Source organism: Sardina pilchardus, chromosome 8 (genome assembly GCF_963854185.1).
Source record: "Sardina pilchardus chromosome 8, fSarPil1.1, whole genome shotgun sequence".
Lineage (NCBI taxonomy): Eukaryota > Metazoa > Chordata > Actinopteri > Clupeiformes > Clupeidae > Sardina > Sardina pilchardus.
Genome location: NC_085001.1, coordinates 10,398,482 through 10,423,627, shown reverse-complemented (window position 1 = coordinate 10,423,627; position 25,146 = coordinate 10,398,482). Strand labels below are relative to the sequence as shown.

Here is a 25,146-nt window from a genome sequence, read left to right as displayed (position 1 = left end):
TCTATCTCTATCTCTCTTTATCTGGATAGAGGTTGTCTCTGTGCATTACATCAGATTTAAAAAGAATGCTCTTCCTCATTGTTCAGATTCAGTATAAGATCCTGTCAACTTGACATGCTCTCAGATGACAGACTCTGAATGGCTGAATCTCACTTCTCAGAGGGTTAAAGTAAGTCATCAGTGTTTTTGCTGTTAAGTTTTGTTCTTGTATTACCCTTATCATTTGCGTCAAAGTATGTATGCATTGTACTGACAAATCACCCATACTGTAGGTACAGTACCCATGACTGTTTCATGTGGAATACACCATGGATTCACCAGACAAAGATTTTCATGGTAAATTTACTATACAGATCATGCAAATTATGTTGCTTTACTGTTTATTCTAAAATAATGCATTATTTTCTTGATTTACTCTGTACTACAAGAAGGGGACCAACTTGAACAAAGTATGTGTTTAATATTGTGTTATACGGTCCTGTATGGATGCTGATAGAGATGTTTGTTATACAGTGATGTATGTACGGAAGAGCAATAGGGCCACGGAGTAAAATATTTATTCTAAATCTCTGAGAAAAAAAGTCAACATTTTCGAGAAAAAAAAGTCACAATTTTCGAGAAAAAAGTAAAAAATCTGTAGAAGGCGGCTATAAAGTTTGTGCTTGGGATATTGTCCATTGGAGTATACAGTGTCGAGTGGCGTAACGCTAGCTCTCTCGTCTAGCAATGGTTCGACCGGGGTTCAATACCTGCCATTAGTGAAATTTTGTAGCTTGGGCCAGAGCCATAGAAAGAGAGAGTTGTGACACTCTTTGATGTTGCCGCCACGATCAAAAGTTCCAAAAAAACCTGTGCTGAATGGCAGGAGGGTGGGATGTACTTCTGATGCTGGAAGGTGTAATCAATTAACTCATTGACTACTGACCAAGAGATTGGCTGTAAACAGTTCCAAAAGCCCCATAACGAGGAAATAGCCTGGAAAAAGCGCTGCCATTTTTTCCTATGGAGGTCTATGGGAGTGTCGCCACTCTGTTTTATCTACCGCTCTGGCTTGGGCTAATAAGTTGTGTAGCTGTGTGAGATTTGCCTGCCCGATCGTTTGTGACAATCTGTTGGACTGCTTATTTGTCTTTATTTAAAAATGTTTGTCTATTCATCTGTTTATTTCAGATAGTTTGTTATTAAAAACCATTAACGAAAAATAATTGTTCGTCGTCGTTGAAAAATGGGCATTGAATTCAGTCAATGTTAACTTTACCGCCTTCTACAGATTTCTGACTTTTTTTCTCAAAACGTTTGACTTTATTTCTCGAAAATTTTGACTTTTTACATTTTCGACTTTTTTTCTCGAAAATTACGACTTTTTTCTTGAAAATGTTGACTTTTTTTCTCTGAGATTTAGAATAAATATTTTACTCTGTGGCCCTATTGCTCTTCCGTATGTATGGATGTTGAAAGAGATGTGTGTTATACAGTGGTGTATGGATGCTGATAATTCTTGCTAGAAGGGAGAGTCATTATAAAACAACTATAACACCAGTCAATCCATTTAATATGTATTTTCCATTCAGCAAGTCAATTGTGAAGTATACTAATTGTAAAAAGCAATTCACAAATTATGTCAGGGTTTTGGTTAAATTTCAGCAATTAATTTGATAACTAGAATGGCACTCAGCAGAATGCCTGAAACATACTCTTGATGAAAGAACTTTTTTTCCATGGCCCATTGGTTTTCACCAATGGGCCATGTTTGTTGGTTTGTTTACCTCCGCCAAGGATGTTTTCATCGGGGACCGGCGTCTGTCTGTCTCTGTCTGTCAGCAAGATAACTCAGGGGGGTCTATGGTGCGGGGTCGGTGACACTTTCATGCCGCCTATGTAAGCCTACGATAGCATTTGTTCCGTTGTTGACGGTTTGAATAAATGTGAGCAACCCTACCCATGAACAAAAACCTCTCCACCAACATACCTAGGCCTACAGAAGCTGTTAAACAACAAGTTGACAAGAGTAAGCCCATTAATAACATCCGATTCTTAACCCAAGCAGACATTGGGTGAAGTGAAACCTCTGGGCCACAACGTAACTCTCCTCGGTAACCCCCAGCGTTCATGGTTCAGTCCAACCCCAAGCGCAAAAACACAAAGTTAAAATATTGAGTCAATGTTTGATTTTCGAACTTCTGAGGAGAAAATCCCAAGTGTACTCAATGCAAAAAAACAAAACACGCAACAGTCATCAATTTACCGAGTAGTCTGAAAAATGAATAATTGAAATTAAAAAATTTTTTTTCATTATTTCCATGTGAAATCTGCAAATAGAACAAAGCACTGCAAAGCGTTACACGGACCATCTATGTCAAGTTCTTATCAAAGTGGTTTACGAAGATCATATGTTAAATATTCATTTGAAACCATTAGTCATTAGATTCTGATTTTGCATTTTCAAAATAAGTCAGCCTTTCTCACTAGTTAGTTTGTTTGTTGCCCCCAGTGATTAAAAAATAAATAAATAAATCTTTTCACTCGATTACATTCCAGGACTCTACGTTCACGACTTTTCCTAAATACGCATGTTTTATCACCCAGTATTTTTACATGATCAAAAGCACACCGGTACAAGCTAGTTTAGGGCTATTTTGCTCATACTTCTGTGACAACAATACCAGTCTCACGTTCGGCCTTGATTTTTCAGGCTGCGATTCTCTTTTCTCACAGCAGATGTCGCAAGTTTCCTGTCAGTTGGGCATGAGAATAACATTTTACCATAAAACGTAATAAAGTTTATATATGTGCAATATGTATTATATATGCGATTTATTTGAATAACTATTTTTCAAAACATGGCATAGTCTATGGAGGCGATTTACAGTGGTAAATGCAAGTTTGTTGTGAAAAGCGAATTGTTATGCATTGCGACGTTGCTCTAGGCATAGGCCTATGTGTGTAAAAATTATTTTCAGCTGAAATTCGTCGTATTTAAATTAGTTTCGGCCAAATCATTCATCTGCGCGCACAAAGGACATTGGCAAGCGATTCTTATGAATTATTTCCAGATGAAACTGGAAAATTTTAATTTAAATTAGTTTCGGACAAATCATTCATCAGCGGGAAAACTTTTCTTATGCATTTATTTGGGCTTACTTAGTATGCCTATGTGCATTCATGGTTGTATATCTTCTAAGTTGTATATCTTCTATCGTTGTATCTTTTAAAGCTCAGACTAATGTAAGCATTTAAATAAACCACTAGTTACTATTGATTTACGAAAAGGTAGGGATATTGTTTAGATATCAGACCAGCGGCGAGTGGCACAGCGCTAGCTCTCTCATCTAGCACTCAAGCGGCCCGAGTTCAATCCTAGCTATGGGCGAAATTTTGTAGGTTTTTTAACATTGACTGAATTCAATGACCGTTTTTCAACATCGATGAACAATTATTTTTCGTTAATGGTTTTTAATAACAAACTATCTGAAATAAACAGATGAATAACCAAACGTTTTGAAATAAAGACAGATAAGTAGTCCAACAACTAGTTCAAGGCGAGGTTTGAACCCGGGTCTATAGAGTGCTAGACTAGAAAGCTAGCATTGCGCCACTCAACGCTGTAGCCTATGCACATAGATGAGCTCAAACCTCACAGCTCTCTGACGCGACGTAACTCAGTCAGTCCAGCAGAGATGCAGGGCAAAGTTTTGGTCAATGGAGAGGGAGATAAATGCTTATTAGGCTACCCTCTTTCAATGAAACAGCAGTCTGCTCAACTTACCACATATATGTTTCATAAGTCACAAAAACGAACGCAATGTTTAGGAAAGTTGCTTGAAATTCTATTTTTGGTGTTTACATTTGTCATTTTTGACATCCCATTTTAGAGCAAGACAATCGTTTTTTATTTTTATTATTATTATTATCTATTATTATTGTTCAGTCTCCATCGGAACGGAGAGGCACAAAGACGCTTAAAGACGGTACAGACGACAGATGATCGGCGCAGCACTTTAGGCCTACATAACACACTATCCATTGCAATAGCCTATTTGAAACCTTCGCACATGGAGAAGAGCAATTAGCATGTCTTGTGCGATCATTCCCCCTCCCCCATACACTCGTCTAATCAGTTCACTTTACAGACTATGCGGCATTGAGAACAACTGCCTCCCCCTCCCGTCTCTCTCTTACCCCTGCATCTTTTAGTAGGTTAGGCCAGAGCCATAGAGAGAGAGTGTTGCGACACGCTTTGATGTCGCCGCCACGCGATCAAAAGTTCCAAAAAACCTGCGCTGAATGGCTGAATTGCAGGAGGGTGGGATGTACTTCTAGATGCTGGAAGGTGTAATCAATTAACTCATTAACTACTGACCAAGAGATTGGCTGTAAACAGTTCCAAAAGTCCCATAACGAAGAAATAGCCTGGAAAAAGCGCTGCCATTTTTTCCTATGGAGGTCTATGGGAGTGTCGCCACTCTGTTTTATCTACCGCTCTGGGTTAGGCCTACTGTATTAGTTGTTTGATTTGTCAGGCAGAGCAGTTGGCTGTTTCGGCAACTCATGGAAGAATGCGCAATCTTGATCGCATATGTGCGTTTCAGAATGTTCGAATTCGTCTACGTGCGAGTTGTGTGAGAAAATGTGTGTGAATTCTGAACCACAAATTCACATAGAAGTTAACTTAAAATGTACAAAAAATTTAGCTCTTTTCAACAGACATCGCAAACATAGGCCTACAACATTTGCAAAGCTGAGAACATCTTTCACTCATAATTTTTAATTACTTACTATGGCTGCTCAGCATAGCCTATTGCTCTCTCTATCTCCCTCCCTCCGAGGTAGCCTAGGCTACAAGATGCTTCTCCCTCATGTACAGTATATATGAATGAAAATTGTTTTACAAAGTAGCCGCGCGGTAGCCTGTAAAATGCGGCATAAAATCCTGACTATCATTGAAACCAGACTAGGTTAGGCGTCGTCTTTGGTCCTGGTCCGTGATCATTTTCGGCTACGCGAACATAGGCTACCTATTAAATGAATAGAAGTGAATTTGGGGAGTGAATTAGAACTAGCCACCCAAACCCGAACTGCGGGCCGGTGTTACGGATCTCGAGATCCAACAACACTGGTGTTGGGTCAAAATCTTTCATCCCTCCCCCCGGTTCCGTCGGGTCAGGCTCCTAATCACAGAATGCATGCCTCCGTTTTAAAATAGCCTATAGCCTATAGCCTAAATAACATTTCTAAGTAGCATACAAAAAATGAAATATGAAAAATAAAATACTATGAAAAAGTTGAAAGTCAAGTTTGCTTAAGGTTTGTTCAAGAACTCTTCCAGAGTTTTTACCTCAAACAACACAAATCAACACAAATAAATGAACAGATAACTCAAACGTGCTGTAGCCTATGTCATAATGAAACAACCACAGACTATCAACACGGTCTGACACGAATGACATATGGCTTAGTGCAAACTGAATTTATGACCAAACGATTTGATTCGCGCACGAAGCGCCATCTAGCTATCATTATGTGTAAGTAACAGCGTCCCAGTCTGAGGACTCAGCGGCCTTTTGACCGCCTCAGCCGCGCTTTAAGTAGTTCACACCAGCACGGCGCTTCTAGTAGGACGTCAAAGCGGTCTAATGACCGAGGCACGGCGCTTCTAGGTATAAGTGGGTCAGAACGGCACGGCATTTCTAGTGTTAAAATCATCTTTTAGAAATTGATCTTAAATCTGCCTTGAATGAAAACAATAAGGAAATATTCAACCTTTTTAAGGACATACATTTTCTTTGTGAATGAATAAGGTATTGTAAATAAATAAATGTTTTCCTAATAGCTGGTTTAAAACACATTGAGCTCAATGAGAATGAAACCAGCTAATAGGCTAACTGAAATAAAACCATGCCAATCTCTTTGTATGGTGAAGGGTATGTGGTGATGTGTGGTTATTTTAATTCCAAAGGCCATGGGGACTTTATCAGGGTGCATAGTGTCCTGGGTACATGAAATAACTGGCATTTAAAAAGTAAAACAAAGAAACATCTGCTAAGCCTCTCTGGGAATTTTAACACATAGGATTAACATAGGCGTTCCAATATGAATACAAATACCCCTGTATGTTAAGGAAAACATTTTTTGTTCACAAAGAACATTGATGCCCTTGAAGGTTGAATATTTCCTCTTTTTTTTCAATTTAGGCATTAAGATCCATTTCCAAAAGATGATTTTGTCAACTTTAGCATGTGTTCCAATACTTTTGGAGGGGACTGTATATGGTCACAGGCATAGGGATGGCACATACACTATACATTGACACAGACATTTACATTTATTGGAGAGGTCCTTTTCTTGGTCTCAATTTCAGCTCTAAAAGATTCTCGGTTGAGTTTTGGCATGAATTCGACAGCAGGTGGGCAGAGGTATCGACCTCTGAAGTTTGTCTACAAAAAAGCGACCATCTTTGCCCATATAAGGATCTGGTATCTCGAGAATTTTCCAAAATAACATGGGGAATTTGAATTATCGCACCTGTGAAACTCGGAAATGCAGATGTTTTTCTCCATACATCTTTGTCCTCTTGAGTGGACGCTGTGATCCGGTTTGTTTAGACACAAGGCACACTTTGATTTTTGCTAACCCAGAGCTAACTTACAGTGCGCAACTTACAGTACCATATGAAGTTAGCTTCAATTAACACCCGGATCTCCTTATACAGGCAAAAATGGTACTTCTGGTCACTTTTTGTAGGCGAACCTCAGAGGTGTATTGCCGAATGCTGGAGGGTAGGATTTTGTCACTTTTATATCTGACTAACATTCTTCTATAAAAACCAGGCAAGGCTTGTAATTGTGACTTGTACAGTGGGTACGGGTTGAGAATGCACCTTCTCCCGCGGGACTCCCGAAGAGATCCCGCAGGCCGTCAAGCCGATTTTTTTCGAGGCTAAGGCAATGTACCCAAACAACCACCAGGTGGCAGAAAGTTTCATCCCTTATTTCAAAATGATGAAGACCGCATATCCGTCAATAGTCGACTCCTTAATCTCATTTAATCATTACAATGAAGGTGATGACTGGCGAAATTATTCAAACGACGTTTCAATGAACCATTGTTGAAATGAATGAAAATGGTTATAGAAAATCGCCTACAGCCTAACGCCGACACAGCTGATTCTTTGAGTGATTCTAAGCTGTTTTGATGTAGGGGATGGGTAAACTGGCGCGCTACAAACATGTTACCAATCAAATGTAATATTAGTAGGACTAGCCTACTTAGACACTTTAGTCATAGGCAACGTTGCCATGTTAATTTGGGCTAGAAGTGCTTGCTTGTGGTGGCGCTCCTGTCCGCTGCTTCTCCCGAATTGTGTGGCAAATTTGTCAGCAATCAGCTTAAATGTCAAATCATATTTATTTCTCTTTGTCGCCATGGTAGGCTATTCATGGGTTTCATCAGGTCCCTTTCCACAGGTGTATACAATCAAGCACCTTTATTATCAATGCAGACTGCATGGTGCTTGATTAATACACCTGTGGAAAGGGACCTGATGAAACCCATGAATTGGGGGAAACGCGGAGAAACGAGTATTTTTTCTTCGCGTTTCGTTATAAGAAATATATAGGTAATAGTTAGTCTTCTTCCGTATTGAACAGATAGGCTACGGGACGCTCTTTGTTCCGTATTTTAAGGAACTACTCAATGCACACACACTACAATGAAAAACACACAAAGAAATCGCTAAACATAGGCTATAGCCTACAACCAAATGACACTTTAATGCAGCGTTTCTCAAACTATGGGCCGCGAAACGTGGAGACTGCTGCTGGTCCGCGAGACATGGAGTGAAATTAGGTCCGGTGATCTGATAATTTGCTGCGCAATTGACCAAGCAACCGCGGACCGACAGAAAAAGAAAGCAAACGTTGCTGCTATCGGGAGGAAATGCTTGCTAATTTTATGTGTTTAAACATAGAGCCATACAATTAGGTGTGTCTGTTATTATGATAATTTTCGAGCATAACTGCTTGTCCATAGCTCAGTGACAGGTGTTAATAGCCTTGCCATAAGCACTGCTGTGGAATGCAGGTGCTTCTTTTATTATGCGGTTAGAGCATAAGCGCTTACTCATATAGACCAGGGGTCTTCAACCTTTTTCAGCCCAAGGACCCCTTGGCTGTGAGAGAGACTGAGCACGGACCCCCACACCTGGCACACCTAAAATCATGCCTATCATTTGAACCGTCAGTCATTAGTGCCTACATGCATGCACGTACGCGCACGCACACACACGAACGCACACATTCTAAACATAAGTTATTATTAACAGGGGGGTAACTGCTTTATACAACTCGTTTCTGATAATTCTTTGCATAGTGTTGCATAAACTCGCCCTATAATCGAATGAATGTCACAAGGGTCAACTAAGGTGGATATGTAAGGGATAATCAACGAAGCACCGTGCGTTTCTAGGAAAATAATGCACGTTTTAAGTGTTAATAAGGTCCCGACGCCGCAGGCATTATTGCAGTGCATTATTTTCCTATAAACGCACGGCGCGGAGTTGATTATCCCGTTTATACCACTGCTACTATCATTTTCGTTTATATTGCCGCTGTCTTAGATACAACGTTGCTGTGTTTACCGTTACATTCACATTGGCGAATTAATATTCAAGTGTGAGAAGCTCCGCTTTAACCCTCTCTGGTGGTATAAATTCAGCTAAATTCAGGCAAAGCTTCATTTGCTCAACCTGATACAGACAGAGAGCCTCTGCATCTTGTGTAAATATAACTTGTCTTACACAAGGAAACACAAACACACAAGATTATCGTTATCGTTTCATTTTGATGGTATGACATCGCGGAGAACGTTGGATTAATGAATTCACGCAGAACGCCTTGACCCCCGGTTGAAGACCCATGCTATAGACTATAACTCAGGGACAGGTGCAAAACCACCAACTGGGATGGATTGAAGGGCAAGCAAGCACTGCCACACAACGTGAAGGCCTTTGTGTTGTCAACACTAAACAGAAAGTTTCCTACGATGGGGAGATGTGGCCGCAAGGACTGCATCGATAAGATCAACGAATGCCTTCGCAAGCCCCGAAACCCCGGTGATACATTTTCTTTCCTTTAATTCAATAAAAAAATGTTTATCTGAAGAACTTTTCCGAGGTTGTCTTGTCTACCAAATCCTAAACTTAAATAGCGTAAACATTTTATCTTATGAAAACACTCTTAGGGGGAACAGTTAGGCAGCCCTTCCTCCATATCGTAGTAGGCCTATAGGCAATTTATTAGAGGGGTCAAAAAAACTCATAAAGTAGGCTAGCCTGCTACTTTTTCCAGACTAAATGTGTCACTTTAGTGATTGGCTCTTTCAAATGCAAATGAGGTTGATGGGCTTTTGAATGGGCCTGCTGCAGGTGAGAGGACAAATCCTAAGAATTTGTTGTTTTTACAAAGTGCCATTATCATTGGCATATTCTCTTAAAACAATACATAAGTTTAGAGCGAACGTTTCAACTATGTTTGCCATGATAGACAAAAACACTCAAATAAAACAATAGCCTAAAAAATAACTGTAGTGCGTAATGGACACGGCTCTATATCCTAAATAATTTTCGAGGTTCGCCATTTGGTAAAAAGCCAGGTCTATATATATATATATAGAGAGAGAGAGAGAGAGAGAGAGAAAGAGAGAGAGAGAGAGAGAGATTCATGCATTCTGCATTACCGTGACCCTATACCTTGGATGGTTTTTTTTTCTCATTGGAATACAGCAGGACAGGATGCCTTTTATCTATCAAACGCAAAAGCTGAGATTGTTGGAAGGACTAGGCTACTCAACAAACTTGTTTTTAGTTTCTGGGAGATCTCGTTATCGTTTTGGATTGTCGGATTTTATACTTATTGTATACTGTATATAGGATGAACAAAGTCCATGGATTTGCTATATTAAATCCAGTAGCCTAATAATTAGGCTATGTGCCACGTCCGATTTCGCAAGTGGTGTAGTAGGCCTAGGCTACATTTAAAAATCGACAGCCGTATGTGAGATCCATTTCATGAAGAGCAATTGTCTTGTGCGATCATGCCCCCTCCCCCACACTCGTCTAACCAGTTCACTACATTATAGCCTACCTATATGTGGCACTGAGGACGACTGCCTCTCCCTCTTCTCTCTCGACAGACACCTGAGCCCGACACTATGTCAATGTAAAAATGTGCGTGAGTGTGCGCTGAACCACGAATTCACATAGGCTATTAACGTTTCTTTTCAGCAGACATCGCAAACATAAAAAAAATCACAAAACAGAAAATCTTTCATTTTTTAATAAAACGACAACTTTTCTCTTGATGAGTTCCGGAGAGGTTCTTCGAGTGGGTTTCGAACCCCGATCGCTGGTGTACCTTGCACATGCTCCAACTAGTTGCGCCACAGCTCGATTACTAACAACTTAATGCTTTATTCGCGCCATGGACTTGAAACGCCGATCAAAAGTTCTGACATGTTAAACTGACGTTAGTTATTAATTCACCACATGATAAAATGCTGTCATATAGCTTGACGCCCAGCAGCCTATGGTAGTCTATGCCTATCTCTGAATCAACATGAACATGCATACGATACATACGTTGCTAGAAACTTATATTGCGGAGCTAGGCCTCCTAGTCGATGGTTACAATGAATCACCCTCACTGCCCTATCGCATATCTGACCATCCATTGTTACAATGTTACAAAATGCGCGATCTTCTCCAAGCATGTAGCCTACGGTTATAAGTAAAGTGACAAGCATAGGCATGTATTAAAGAGATTTCTGTTAAATACATTTTATTTTCAGTCGTCAAAAGTGGTGGGGACAAAATCTGTGATAACAAGTGCTGGGTACATGTAGGCTACCCAGCGTCGCCGGTTAAAATGAACATGCCTCCGTTTTAAAATAGCCTATACACGGAAATGCGGTCTTGTAGGCTAACCGTAATGAATTCATGAATTAATCTAAGGTTGCCTTTCGAGTATTTCAGGTTGAATTGAAGGCTATTTCCTTCTGATAGGCCTATAGGCGATTTTCTAAAACCATTTTCATTCATTTCAACAATGGTTTATTGAAACGTCGTTTGATTAATTTCGCCAGTCATCACTTTCGTCTTAATGATTAAATGAGACGGATATGCGGAGCATTTCTCTCCCCCTCCATTGACCAAAACGTTGCTCATCTCTGCTGGACTGACTGAGTTATAGGCTACGTCGAGTGAGAGAGCTGTGAGGTAGGCTGTAAACATTCGAAAACTCTGCAACTGCAATCTAACATGCCGAGCGTCATGTCTCTTTTCTCCGCTTGTCACCAGCGCGGTGTCCTCGGGTTTTTCCATGAGCCGAACCTTCATATTATTAGGGCGGTCTATGTTGCCCCCTTGCGGTTGCAGTTTTCCCTCATGCTTCGGGAGTCCCGATGTGCGGGAAAGAAAGGAGCATTCTCAACCCGTACCATCTGTAGTACACCAGACCAGAAAAGGAGGCTTGTGTTAAATTGTGACTCGGCCTTTAATCAAAGTTGTACAGTATTTCAGTGGGTGACCATTACAAGATGTGTTCCTTTATCCACACTCCTTTAATATGATGTGAAACCGATATTACATTAATCTTGTTTATTCTCTGCACAGAGAAAGGCACCCCACCAGCACGTCCACCAAGACACAAAAGAGGTAAGTCATGTAATGAGTGATTCAATTCAGTATCTAAGCTGTGCAATAGCAATATGTATATATATATATATATATATATGCATGCCTATATATATATATAACATCATTGACTTGAATCAATCTCCAATCACCCGTCTTAGACTTTTTTATCGGGACAATTGTTTTATAAGAGCACTCCACGATGAACCATCAAACCAATTGGCAAAAGTAGTACTGTGGTACTGTTTCAGCGTCTGGCAAGCTCAGAAGGGGGCGGCAAGTGACTGGTAGTTTTAGAGCGACGTGTTGGAGATCCATGGTGTAGGACAATGGCCGCGTTTCCCAAACGCGATCTTTCTTAAGGACTTAAGAAGGCTCCAAAGAAGGAATCGCTAAGAAGCAGCGCTAAGACACGGGTGTTTCCCAAACGCGTTCTTAACTGCCTTCTTAGGAGAATCTTAAGATCAAGCCAAAGAAGCTTCTGAAGAAGCTCTTAACGAGAGCTGTTCACCACGGTGGTGCTGAAACGGAATCAATCGATGCCAGGCAAATCGATCACCCACCCCTTTATAAGCGCACAAGTCACACACAGCGCCCTGTGTTCCCCCTACAGGTGCAATTAGGCTACGTATCGTGTGTGCGCGCGTGTTTGTGTGTGTGTGTGTGTGTGTGTGTGTGTGTGTGTGTGTGTGTGTGTGTGTGTGTGTGTGTGTGTGTGTGCAGGCCTGGGTGATTCGGGAGGATTACCGGTTGGCCGTTAACGTTTTGAGCCGGTGTGAATATCGTGAGCTTAAATATATTGTTTCTGAAGATAATTAGCTGCGCCCTTGCGGCACTTCTGCAGCCTGGGCTATGCGGTCCCGGCTCCTTACGTCTGCCAAAAAACTCAAACTAACTGATAAAACAGGGTGATTATCAATATAACCTAGGTCTATTTTTTATTAGCTCAGGCCATTCATATATCAACTCATGCAAGACGCATCCCATCTCTCTTATAGATAGTGTGGTAGTAGGCATGTGATGTAGGCTAGTCTACTTTATTAATATCCGAGAAGTTGTAACCCTCCAGCCCATGTGGCCTGCGAGTGGGGTGCACATATGCATTAGTGTAAACCGGACTTTTACATCGTGGACTTTGGCAACGCCTAGAGTACTGTAGCAGGTGAAGCCTCATTGGATTAGGTTCTTAGTTCAATTACATCTGTTTCCTTGATATCCGTGGAATGCCACAGGGTTGTTGATGCTTTTTGTAGCCTATGTGAAGTATTATAAACTCATATGCAGATGTGTTGAAAACTTAAACGTGTAATTCAATATTATTTTTTTAAGTCTATGTTTCTTGCGCCAGTGGTCCACAGCCACGAGTGCATTGCAACATTGAAAATTGTTTTATTGTTTAAAAAAGTGGAGGATACATTTCCCTGACGCAGCTTGATCACTAAAGCCTAGAAATCTAGGTGCCCCTAGCGGCAGATTATGATCACTGAGCATTTGATCGCTAAGAAGGCTGTTAAGAGTGGGTCAGCTTGATCTTATGTTTCCTTCTTAGTGAAAGATCTTCTTAAGCTAAGAGCGACTCTGGGAAACACGTTTTTCTTTCACAGCGTTCTTAAGAGCGCTCCAAAGAAGATCTTGGCGTTTCTTCTTCGAGCTTCTTAACGTGTTTGGGAAACGCGGCCAATGTCTTTTCATTGGCAACAGTATTAAACCAACCAATCAACAATACAAAATATTAAGAAGAGCTCTTCTAAATTATTTGAGGTCAGTTCCATGTCTCCCACAGTCCTATGTTCCCACATTTCTATTTCTTTTTTTTTTCTTTTGAGAAAATTAGGCCCTATGTTCCCACAGCCCTATGTTCCCACAACCATATGTTCCCACAGCCTTACTGTATGTTCCCACAGTCCTATGTTCTCTCAAGATTTTTCTGATTTCTGACATACAGTAGGGTTAGGGATAGGGTTTTGGGTTAGAGGTGTAAGGGACTACCAAATTGAGAGAGATGGGGATAGAATCTGATTCAAATTGATGATAAAGCCCTTGGAAATGATGCAACGTAGGGCTGTGGGAACATACTGTAGCGCTGTGGGAACGTAGGCACGCTCCCCTTTTATTTCATTGAGTTATATCGTAACACTATCTTCTATGGACTGATAGCCCTACTAGTAGACAATTATTACCTCGGATTAAATTTGCGGGCTGACCTTCATTTGTCTGAATCGACCACGGTCCTGGCTATTATCTGAGGTCCGGTTATAGATAGAATCCCAAATAGAATTTCATGATGGTAAGTAAAAATTCCCTTAAAGGGATATTCCGCCATTTTTGGAAATACGCTCATTTTCCACCTCCCCTCGAGCAAAACAATCGATATTTACCTTGTTCTCGTTCATCCAGCCATTCTGTGAGTCTGGCGATACAACTTTTAGCTTCAGCCTAGCATAGATCGTTGAATCGGATTAGACCATTAGCTTCTCGCCAGCTAGCTTCATGTTTAAAAGTGACTAAGATTTCTGGCAATTTTCCCATTTAAAACGTGTCTCCTCTCAAGTTAGAAAGTGCAATAAGACCAACTGAAAATGAAACCTGGCGTTTTTCTAGGCTGATTTGACATGGAACTACACTCTCATCTGGCGTAATAATCGAGGCAACTTGCAAACGTACCATAGGCGCAGTGATATCGTACGCAGCATCTGAAAATAGTCCCCATAGACAACAAGCAGTAGTAGTGCCAGTAGTGTGCAAGTTGCCTTGATTATTACGCCAGATGAGAGTGTAGTTCCATGTCAAATCAGCCTAGAAAAACGCCAGGTTTCATTTTCAGTTGGTCTTATTGCACTTTCTAATTTGAGAGGAGACACGTTTTAAATGAGGAAAATTACCAGAAATCTTAGTCACTTTTAAACATGAAGCTAGCAGGCGAGAAGCTAATGGTCTAATCCAATTCAATGATCTATGCTAGGCTGAAGCTAAAAGTTGTATCGCCAGACTCACAGAATGGCTGGATGAACGGGAACAAGGTAAATATCGATTGTTTTGCTCGAGGGGAGGTGGAAAATGAGCGTATTTCCAAAAATGGCGGAATATCCCTTTAAGACGAGTAATTGGAGACAGGTTCAAATGGTTGGTCATTCACTGTCAATCCTGTAACAGACTTTGCATTTTTAAATTAGCTATTTCATACAAAAGTATGTAATAGCAAACACAATGACAATTTCTAGTGGTTGTTTCTGAAATGTTATTTGTTAGGGCTAATTATGATTTTCTTTGCAGGTCATCTGATATCGTTTCTTGGCAAATTGGGTCTTTTGAAATTTTATCCAAACAAGCTCACTCTCAGATCCTTACTGGAGATCAGCAGTGAAACAGTGTTAGGCAAAGAAGTGGAGTCTCTCAAAGAAGTCTTAGTCTTAGACAAAAAGGCAGAACCTCTCAAAGACATTCCTTTTTCTTTCCTAAGAAAACTACTGATGATCAATACAAAATGCCGGAATCACACTTCTGCAGACTCTGGTGAAACACAAAATAGTGGTAATGATGATGATGACGATGATGAGGTGGAGGCGGAGGAAGTCAATCCCGTGGATCTGGTTACTGCGCTCTACCTTTGTGCTGACAGCTTTTTGCAGCAGGAGATGTCCATCAAGATGTCAATGTGTCAGTTTGCTGTGCCCTTTCTGTTACCTCACCCTGATAACAATCAGTGCACACTCATGCTATGGGCTCTAAGGAATATTTACAAAGAGTGGCGACATCATGACCTTATGCACACCAAAAGCCATGTAGAAGACAGTGTGGTCCATGCATCCATACCTCTTCTTACCTTTGTTCGTCTGAAAGACTGCCGCATGTCTAAAACCCAATTTATCAATCATATCCTGAGTAATCCACAACAAAGTATAAATTTTTTCACACACAGAGATATGAATGGAGGAAACGTCCCAAAAAAGATTGCAAATGGCCTGGTGGAGATTGTCTGGTGTCTTCCATGTGGACAGAGCAATATTGATGTGTTCCCTGAGCCTGTGGCAATAGCTAATATGAGAGGGGACATAATCTCCAACAAACCACAATTCAGTTTCCTCATGCAGGTGTCTACTGCCATTTTTGTGTGCCTGGACACTATGACCCAAGAGGAGGAAAGGTTGTTGGATTTACAGGGCCCTCTAAAGTCCAAACTGTTTTTGGTGATGAATTCCAAAATGGAGGGAAATCGTTCCAAGTCTGCTGACACACTGAGGCTCCAGGAAAATCATGTACTGCAGCGAAAAAGGAAACTCAACATGGCAAAGTTTTCCAATCAGATCATTGGTGCCATAAAAACAGCCTTACATGAGTGCAATGAATTAATCAACATAGAGAAAATGTCAGACATTGCACAGGATTTGGGAATGTCTGTAGATGAGTGTGCAAATAAAGCCTCACAGTCAGCAAAGACTGCAGCTGATAACATTATGAAAGGCATCGGAGTTCGTGCCACAGCTGACTACAAGAAGAAACAGATGCCTCTCCAAGGTGAATACTTAAAGAAATTAGCTGAAATTGAGATAGAGGAGTGTAGACTGCAGAATGCAGGTGATCTCAGTCTAGAGAAATACAAAGCTCAACTTCGCGAAAAGAAATTTACACTGAGAGAACAGCAAGGGACAATCAAAACAACACAAGCGATGGAGCAGTTCATTCAAGCACTGTCTACCACAGACAAAGAACAGAGAATATTATTTCTCAAATGGATGTCACTTAAATTAGATAGGAACACACGTAAACACCTGATAGAACTTCGCAGAAAATTCAAACAACTATGTCAAGGAAAGGACAGCACGTCAATTGTAGAGCTGGATCAGCAGCTTTTGGACAATTCCTTGGGCATTGAGCACTACATGAGAGAAATGGCACGGATGTATGAATCTAGACAGTCAGATGACACAAGAAACCTCCCCTCAATTGCTGCTGAGCTTCTACTTGATGGATACCCCATGGAGCTTCTTGATGGAGATGCATCCAACATCCCAGAGAAGTGGGTGACTGATGTTCTTATGGAGGTGCACAGAAGAGTAGGGCGCACTCGACTCTTGATAGTGTCTGTATTAGGTGTGCAGAGCACAGGGAAGTCTACTCTGCTCAACACCATGTTTGGTGTCCAGTTCCCTGTTAGCAGCGGCCGCTGTACTCGTGGAGCCTACATGATCTTCCTCTCTATTGGGCAAGAACTCAGAGAGGAGCTAAATTGTGACTTTGTTCTACTCATTGACACTGAAGGTCTTAAAGCACCTGAACTTGCCAAGCTTGACGGCAGTTATGAGCATGACAATCAACTTGCAACATTTGTAATAGGCCTCAGTGATGTGACCATCATAAATATTGCAATGGAGAATTCATCAGAAATGAAAGATGTTCTGCAAATAGCAGTTCATGCATTTCTGCGGATGAAGCAACTTGGAAAGAAACCAATCTGTCATTTTGTGCACCAAAATGTCTCAGGTGTATCTGCACACAGCAAACTGATGACAGATCGGAAACACCTTTTGGAACAATTAGATCAGATGACACAGATCGCAGCAGACATGGAGAACCAGTCTGAAGTGAAAGAGTTCACTGATGTTTTGGATTATGATGTAGAGAAGAACAACTGGTACATACCAGGCCTGTGGCATGGGACTCCCCCAATGGCACCTGTTAACTCTGGGTACAGTGAAGCTGTACATGACCTCAAAAGAAGTCTCCTAAAACCAATTAATATTGAAGATAAGTTAAGATTAATATCAGAGATTCCAGATTTTCTGATATGGATGAGCAGTTTATGGAATGCAGTGAAGCATGAGAACTTCATCTTTAGCTTTAGAAATACTCTTGTTGCCTATGCCTATGGCAACCTTTGCAAAGAGTTCTCAGGATGGGAATGGTCTTTCAAGAAGTGTATCTACTCATGGCTGAACAATGCAGAGACACAGATATCTAACACTGACACCAGCAGAATACAGAGTCTGCATGAAGATTTGGGATTGGATGCCTTCAAGGTAATTGAAGATCAGACAGTTGAGATGAAGAAAAATTTGAATGAGTATTACAAACAGAAAGACAGGTATGTGAATCTAGTGGAAAGGTACAGGTGTGAGTTCCAAATTAATATCAAAAGTCTTGGCCAAGAAATGATCAAATTGGTTGAGAATAAACTTCAGTCTGCAGTTGATCTGAAAATGGATATGGTGCGGGTGGAAAATATTCAAAAAGAACACACAGATGTCATCGAAAAAAAAGTTAAAGAGCTCTTGAAAACCTGCAAAGAACGCAAGACAAAATTGTCAGACAGTGACTTGGAGAAAGCATTTAAAAACATGTGGACTGATGCAACAAAAGGCATTTCTCCACTGAAAGAGAGGGACATCTGCTCCTGTGTTATGAAACAACTGCGAAGTAATCTGGCCCACCGCAATGTGCAGGAAGAGTTATCAAAGATTGAAGATCTAACCAAATGTGGATCTGAAGATTTCCAAGTGAAAATGGCATACATATCAGGCATAACAAAAGTGATGAATACATTCAAAGGAAAAAACATTAAATCAGATGTTAAATTATTTGCACAGAACACAATTCAAAGTTGTAAGGAATTTATTGAAGATATTGTAAATACTAGTAAGGATTATCAGGATATTCACAGCAAAGACCTTCTTGAAAAAATTGATGTCGAACTGACAACAATAGCAAAGATGACAAACACCGCTTTTGAGACCGATTTGAAAGTACACATATGTGGCTTCGCAGCACGGAGATTCTTGGTAATGCACAGAAATTTCTTGTCTGATAAAAATCCCCAAAATCATTTGGAGAGGTCCAAAACGCAGTACTTATCAGATTTCATTGACTCCTACAGACGAAGAGATCAGTGCCTCCGGAAGGCCCAAGACTTTACTCAGCTCTGCATCAAACCTGCAGTCACAGAGTACATCAATAGGTCCCTTGGGATTGAGATTGTTGATGGAATTCTTTCAAGCAGCCATTCTTCCCAGTACAGTTCACGGTCATACTTTCAATACACAATTTTGGCAGAGCTGTTAGAGAAAGATGACTTCAAAAGCTTTTTGAGATACATTTTTAAATATAGAGTTTTTGTGAAGAAATGGATTTACAATCAAATTGTTGAATGGCTATCAAAAGACATGGGTCTGCTAAAGTTGAAGGGCCAAATCCTGAAAACCCTCATGCAGAAGATTAAAGAAACAACTGAAGTTTGTTGGAGTGAAGTCAGTGATCCTAATGACACTGAGAAAGCAACAGTGTTTGTTGAAAAGTTGTGCAATGCTCTCAGTGAAGAAATCACGTTTCCCATGAACACCGTGAGAGGAGTTCTCTTCCAGATGTCTTGTAGATGCACTCCATTTGTTGAAAGTTTCTTACAGTCTTTGGACGACCTCAGCAAGCAGCTGGACAAAGAATTTGCAGAATCAACTGACATCAAAGATACACTAAGGGTTCTCACAGTCAAACCACAGAATGAGATTTTCAACAGGGTGTTTGGGTGTGGGAAGCGGTGCCCCTTCTGCAAGATACCCTGTGAGGCTGGGGGGAAAGATCACGCCCAACATCATGCTACAGTGCACCGTCCACAGGGATTAGCAGGCTATGTATATAAGAACGGGGCTCTTGATGAGCAGCTTTGCACAACATGTGTTTACAGCGATGGACTCTTCCAGAATGATGACACAAACTACAAGTTTCACCCTTTCAAGGAATACCGTGTCTACTATCCAGAGTGGAACATCGCTCCAGACCCATCCATACAGGCATCTGACTACTGGAAATACGTAATGGTGAAATACAATGACGAATTTGCCGAGAACTACGACGCCACACCAGCAGTCTGTCCTCGTGAATGGCACAGCATCACTAAAGAACAAGCATTGGAAGGATTAAAGTCAGCCTTCAATGTGAAATAAGTCTGCAAGTAATCTATTACAAGACACAGGAAATGTTTGTCTGATTCTCCAGTCTGATGCACCCATTAATTATGTGACTCAAATCCTGACCGGTTTTCACGTACTACTACAAATTATAATAAAGTTACAATAAAACCGCTTCAGAAGAAAGAGGCAAATACAAATCACCTGAACTAAAACCTTAACTGACAATCAAGTGTAGATTGAGTCCCTGAAAGACAAATGGACCAAACCTATGGCTAAGTGGACTGATAATGAAGATGAGAAGATGAGGAAGAAGAAGAATCCTAAATTCCCAGAGAACATTGACTGAGCAGCTGAGAGACAACAATTAGAGGGAACTAGTGGATATGAAGGTTCTACATGAAGACATTACACAGATGTGGACAGCTATGGATGTGCACCTTACTCTACCTACAGTAGTACTGCAAACACCTGAAGGCACATCACTGACCAAAACCTCCATTTGAACAGCCAGTATACCCCTCATCCACACTCTACACACACACACACACACACACACAAATTTCCCTCATGGGATCAAGAAAGTATTCCAGACATAGCTCAGTCCCAATCAGACATTACTCACCCCCATTCAGATACACTGTAACTTCTGGCCCCAATCTCTCCTCTACATTCCAACCACCTTAAAGGAGAATTCCGGTGTGATATTGACTTTAAATGTGTTGAAACATGATACCGAGTGTGAGCGATTGTCTCAGAGCTGATTTCGACCTGTCAGCTGTTCTCCGAAACCCGGCGGGAGCTTAGAAATAGTCAACCAGGTTTTTAACGTTTGTGCCTCGGGCATCGAACTGCCGTGCAAATAAATCACTGTTTTACACCATTAATGAGGCTCAAAGTAGCTCCACACTTTATTGGTAGACTTCTGAGGGCCCTGACATTTAAAACGAGACATCGAGAACTTTGAAAAAGCACTGGTTGTTTACTTACATGACTGTTTATTCAGGCAGTCACTTTCGAAAGTTTACCGGTAGCAGCCATCTTGAATCTAGTCACGTGACTGATTCGTGACTGGTTCACGTAATCGCTATGTCTATGCGTGCACTAATCATGAATCAGTCACGTGACTAAATTCAAGATGGCTGCGACCGGTAAACTTTCGAAAGTGACTGCCTGAATAAACAGTCATGTAAGTAAACAACCAGTGCTTTTTCAAAGTTCTCGATGTCTCGTTTTAAATGTCAGGGCCCTCAGAAGTCTACCAATAAAGTGTGGAGCTACTTTGAGCCTCATTAATGGTGTAAAACAGTGATTTATTTGCACGGCAGTTCGATGCCCGAGGCACAAACGTTAAAAACCTGGTTGACTATTTCTAAGCTCCCGCCGGGTTTCGGAGAACAGCTGACAGGTCGAAATCAGCTCTGAGACAATCGCTCACACTCGGTATCATGTTTCAACACATTTAAAGTCAATATCACACCGGAATTCTCCTTTAACATTGTATCAGGCTCCTCTCCTGAACGCACCCCTTGAATACCCATATTACTGCATGGCAGCTCAGCACCACAGAAGGACATCTGCAGCAGCAGACCAACAGCCCTGAAGCAGCAGTGAGGATAAAACGGCCTAATTTAACTTTCTCCTAAAACGGCCTAATTTAACTCAAGCCATTCTCCACTTAACTGGGTACAGAGCTGGTCTGTGTTCAGTTCACAGAGGTTACACAGGAGTCATATGGTCAATGATACACATACTGTATGTATATTTACATTGCATTGGGCTTGAGGGATGTATTGTGCAATACTGCAATAGGGTCATTCCACCTCAATTCAACAAATGCCTTCTGCTTGACCATCTCAGATTTCCTTCAAAATTTTACCACCTAAAGAGTAACCATCTAAACTAACTCAGCCAAAATATTAGATTGGTATACCTCATACATCCAGAGAAAAACATTTTTGAACATGGTACCCCCCTTCTGATTTTTGGCACATTGGCGCCCTCATCTAAATCTGCAGCAAAGTTCAGATGTCATTATCTCAAAAAGTTTTCAAGCTAAAGACTTCAAATTTTCTGTGAATAATGATTGCTACCTATAGGTTCCACATATTCATTTGTAGGCCGTATGTGTTGATACTGACTGTGTTTCAATCTTGTGAAATCAGAAGAAAAATTGCAGTTTTTTTTCAAACCCCACATTGGGTGCACCACTACAAAATGTATAAACAAAATGTTTGGCAAATGGTTATGTCTCTCTACAGAAGTGTTTAAGCTGTCTTTGAAAAAGTAATTAAGAGGTGTCTATATTGCTTTTTTGTTGGAAGTATTGTAACACAAAACTGAACAATAATCAATTTGGATGATATTGTATCTCTCCATTACAGAGGTATGACAAGCTATACCAATGAATTGAACACATCTCCAGAAAGAGTATGAAATGGGCTTTCAGACTGTGAAATTTCAAGATGGTATTATGGCTGCAGTTATTTAAATTTTATTTTTTAAATATTGGTCTATTACAACAATTAGCTTATTTTTGGGGGGCTATTATTTCATGATTTCATAATCCTTGTCTTATTCCTAAGTATCAGATGTTTATGTCTTATTCTGTTAAACATTTATTTTTTCATTTACTTGCTGGGTGATGAACTAATAAAATATTTCCTGTATTTCCTAAATAAATTGCTGCTGCCACTATTTAATGCCACTAGATGTCACTATTTAGTGATATCAGCAATGTGCTGTTATAGTAGACCAATATTTCAAAAATAACATTTCAATAACCATAGCCATAATACCATCTTGAAATTTCACAGTCTGAAAGCCCATTCCATACTCTCTCTGGAGATGTGTTCAATTCATTGGTATAGCTTGTCATACCTCTGTAATGGGGAGATACAATATCATCCAAATTGATTCTTTCTCAGTTTTGTGTTACAATACTTCCACCAAAATGCAATATAGACACCTCTTAATTACTTTTTCTAAAACAGCTTAAACACTTCTGTAGAGAGACATAACCATTTGCCAAACATGTTGTTTATAAATTGTGTAATGGGGCACCCAATGTGGGGATGTGAAAAAAATCTGCCATTTTTCTTCTGATTTCACAAGATTGAAACACAGTCAGTGTCAACACATACGGCCTACGGATGAATATGTGAAATCTATACGTAGCAATCATTATTCACAGAAAATTTGAAGTCTTTAGCTTGAAAACATTTTGAGATAATGTCATCTGAACTTTGCTGCAGATTTAGATGAGGGCGCCAATGTGCCAAAAATCAGAAGGGGGGTACCATGTTCAAAAATGTTTTTCTCTGGATGTATTAGGTATACCAATCTAATATTTTGGCTAAGTTAGTTTAAATGGTCACTCTTTAGATGGTAAAAGTTTGAAGCAAATCTGAGATGGTCAAGCAGAAATTTTCTCTAAAATCCGTTGAATTGAGGTGGAATGACCCAATAGAATCACAAACATGCATTTATTCTAGGTTGAATACATGCAATTTTCATTTTGATATCTTACTTCAAAAATAGTCCTGAAACATTGATTTGATAGAATCAGATTGTAAAATTTAGATTTGCTTCAGTGTTTTTTATAATTTTATTTCTGTTTGCATGTTCTTCTGTGTACAAAGACACATTTTCATCGCATATATGCAGTTATTTGATTTTATTTGAAGACATAGCCTATTGATTAGTCCTCTTTGCCATGTATTGGTATTTTCCAGTTTGTCTCTTATGGTTGATTCCTATAATGTCAGATACACTGACACACAGATTAATACTTCTAATGATGGTGGTTTAATTTGTTTTGTTAAAGTAATGTTACAATGACATATACATGTATGCCATGCACTGTATTATGTTTTTTCAAATGTTGAATGTTGACATTGTCAGGGCATTATTTGGAAAGGCGTATGTAGCCTAAGTACTGCTTTTTAAGACTAGAATGAGAAAAGATAGCCTGTTTTGTAGATACACATCCATACATGATGTTTGTTTAATGGGTGATCGTAGAATGAGAATAGATTACCTGTTATAGGTTGGGTATTTGATGTTGTTTGAAACCTCTGCAATGCTAAATAAATGATTGCTAAAGAAGTAAGCATGCAGTCTTTACTCCAGAGTAATTACATTCATGAAGGGAGTTGTTTTTTTGGAGGGATGAGATGTGGGAGTAGCCTGGTTAGCACACAGGCTAACATGGGAGTGGAGAAGAGGGCAGGGACACTAAACAGGCAAAGCTAGATTAAGTGCATTTCAGAAAGTCTCTAAAAGCACTCAGAGAGCGCAGACCTCCGCCTGCCTTCTTCTTCCTACGTTGTCATACATTTTAACCTAAACTATTCAGATCGCCACAACGTGGTCATACCATGCCATTACACCGCTATGCGAAAAACATAAACGTCTCAGGAATCCCAACGGTGATACGGATCACTCCCAAAATGTAATCGTTTCTTCCTTGGGTCATGTCTGACCTTCTCTGAAAATTTAATCGAAATCCATCCATTTCTTTTTGAGTTTTCTTGCTAACAAACAGACAGACTTTTGCAAACAAACAAACCCCGATGAAAAACATAACCTCCTTGGCGGAGGTAATTATAAGCTGCTTAAATCTTGCCGAAAAAATATAATGTATGCTACATTTTCCCTCACAATCCTGACTTTTTCCTCGAAATTCTGACATTTCATCTTGCAATTTGACACATAATAACACATAATGACAACATCATGTCATTACTGCTGATTTGCACAATAGTCATATATTATGCACAATATGCATATTTACATATTTACCTGTATCATAGAAACCTCAACATGAAATGAGGTAATATCTCCAAGACGCTTCCAAATCCTGGCACAGCACTGGTGATTTATTGACCCCCAGTTCAAACATACATGGTAGAGTTTAGTTACCAAGCTACCACACTCCCACACATCATCACTCATTCTCGTTCTATGACACGCGCACATGCGCGCACACACACACACACACACACACACAAACCTTACACAGAGCCATACATAAGCTAGCAAGAATGTACTGTGACATGGCCATTCTAAACAATAAACAAAATATTTCCACCTTAGCTGGTTAAATTGAAGATATTTTGAAACAACAGTTTTTTTACATTTCCTGAAAAGTAATGATTTGGAAAAAAGTGTTATTCATCGAACAGCAACATTATGGTGTGTTGGTAAACACGACTAGGGTATATTGAAACAGGATTAGGGTGTGTTGGTAAACACGACTAGGGTACAGTATATTGAAACAGGATTAGGGTGTGTTGGTAAACACGACTAGGGTATATTGAAACAGGATTAGGGTGTGTTGGTAAACACGACTAGGGTATATTGAAACAGGATTAGGGTGTGTTGGTAAACAGGATTAGGGTATATTGAAACAGGATTAGGGTGTGTTGGTAAACAGGATTAGGTTACACTGAGGAGCATCCACCTCCTGCTGTGAGAATCTGACTCCTAACCATGATGACCAGCAGAAACATGTGAGAACCAGGTGGAGAGAGGACACACACTTCTCTTCTTCCACCTTAC

General features: G+C 40.2%; 1 protein-coding gene across 1 annotated transcript; it reads left to right on the top strand.

The window, feature by feature from the left end:
* Positions 1-132: 132 nt before the first annotated feature.
* Positions 133-20,303, top strand: LOC134088626 (up-regulator of cell proliferation-like). The gene is made up of 4 exons (XM_062542680.1): positions 133-169; positions 273-336; positions 11,666-11,707; positions 14,960-20,303. Exons 2-4 carry the CDS (start codon positions 309-311, stop codon positions 19,618-19,620), a joined length of 4,731 nt encoding a protein of 1,576 aa, XP_062398664.1. The 5' UTR covers positions 133-169; positions 273-308; the 3' UTR covers positions 19,621-20,303.
* Positions 20,304-25,146: the final 4,843 nt, after the last annotated feature.

Excerpts from the sequence above, each read along its gene's own strand:
- LOC134088626 (XM_062542680.1), top strand. The coding sequence starts at position 309 with ATGGATTCACCAGACAAAGATTTTCATG. Across the intron at positions 337-11,665 it reads ACCAGACAAAGATTTTCATG|AGAAAGGCACCCCACCAGCA; the intron begins GTAAATTTACTA and ends TTCTCTGCACAG. Across the intron at positions 11,708-14,959 it reads TCCACCAAGACACAAAAGAG|GTCATCTGATATCGTTTCTT; the intron begins GTAAGTCATGTA and ends TTTTCTTTGCAG.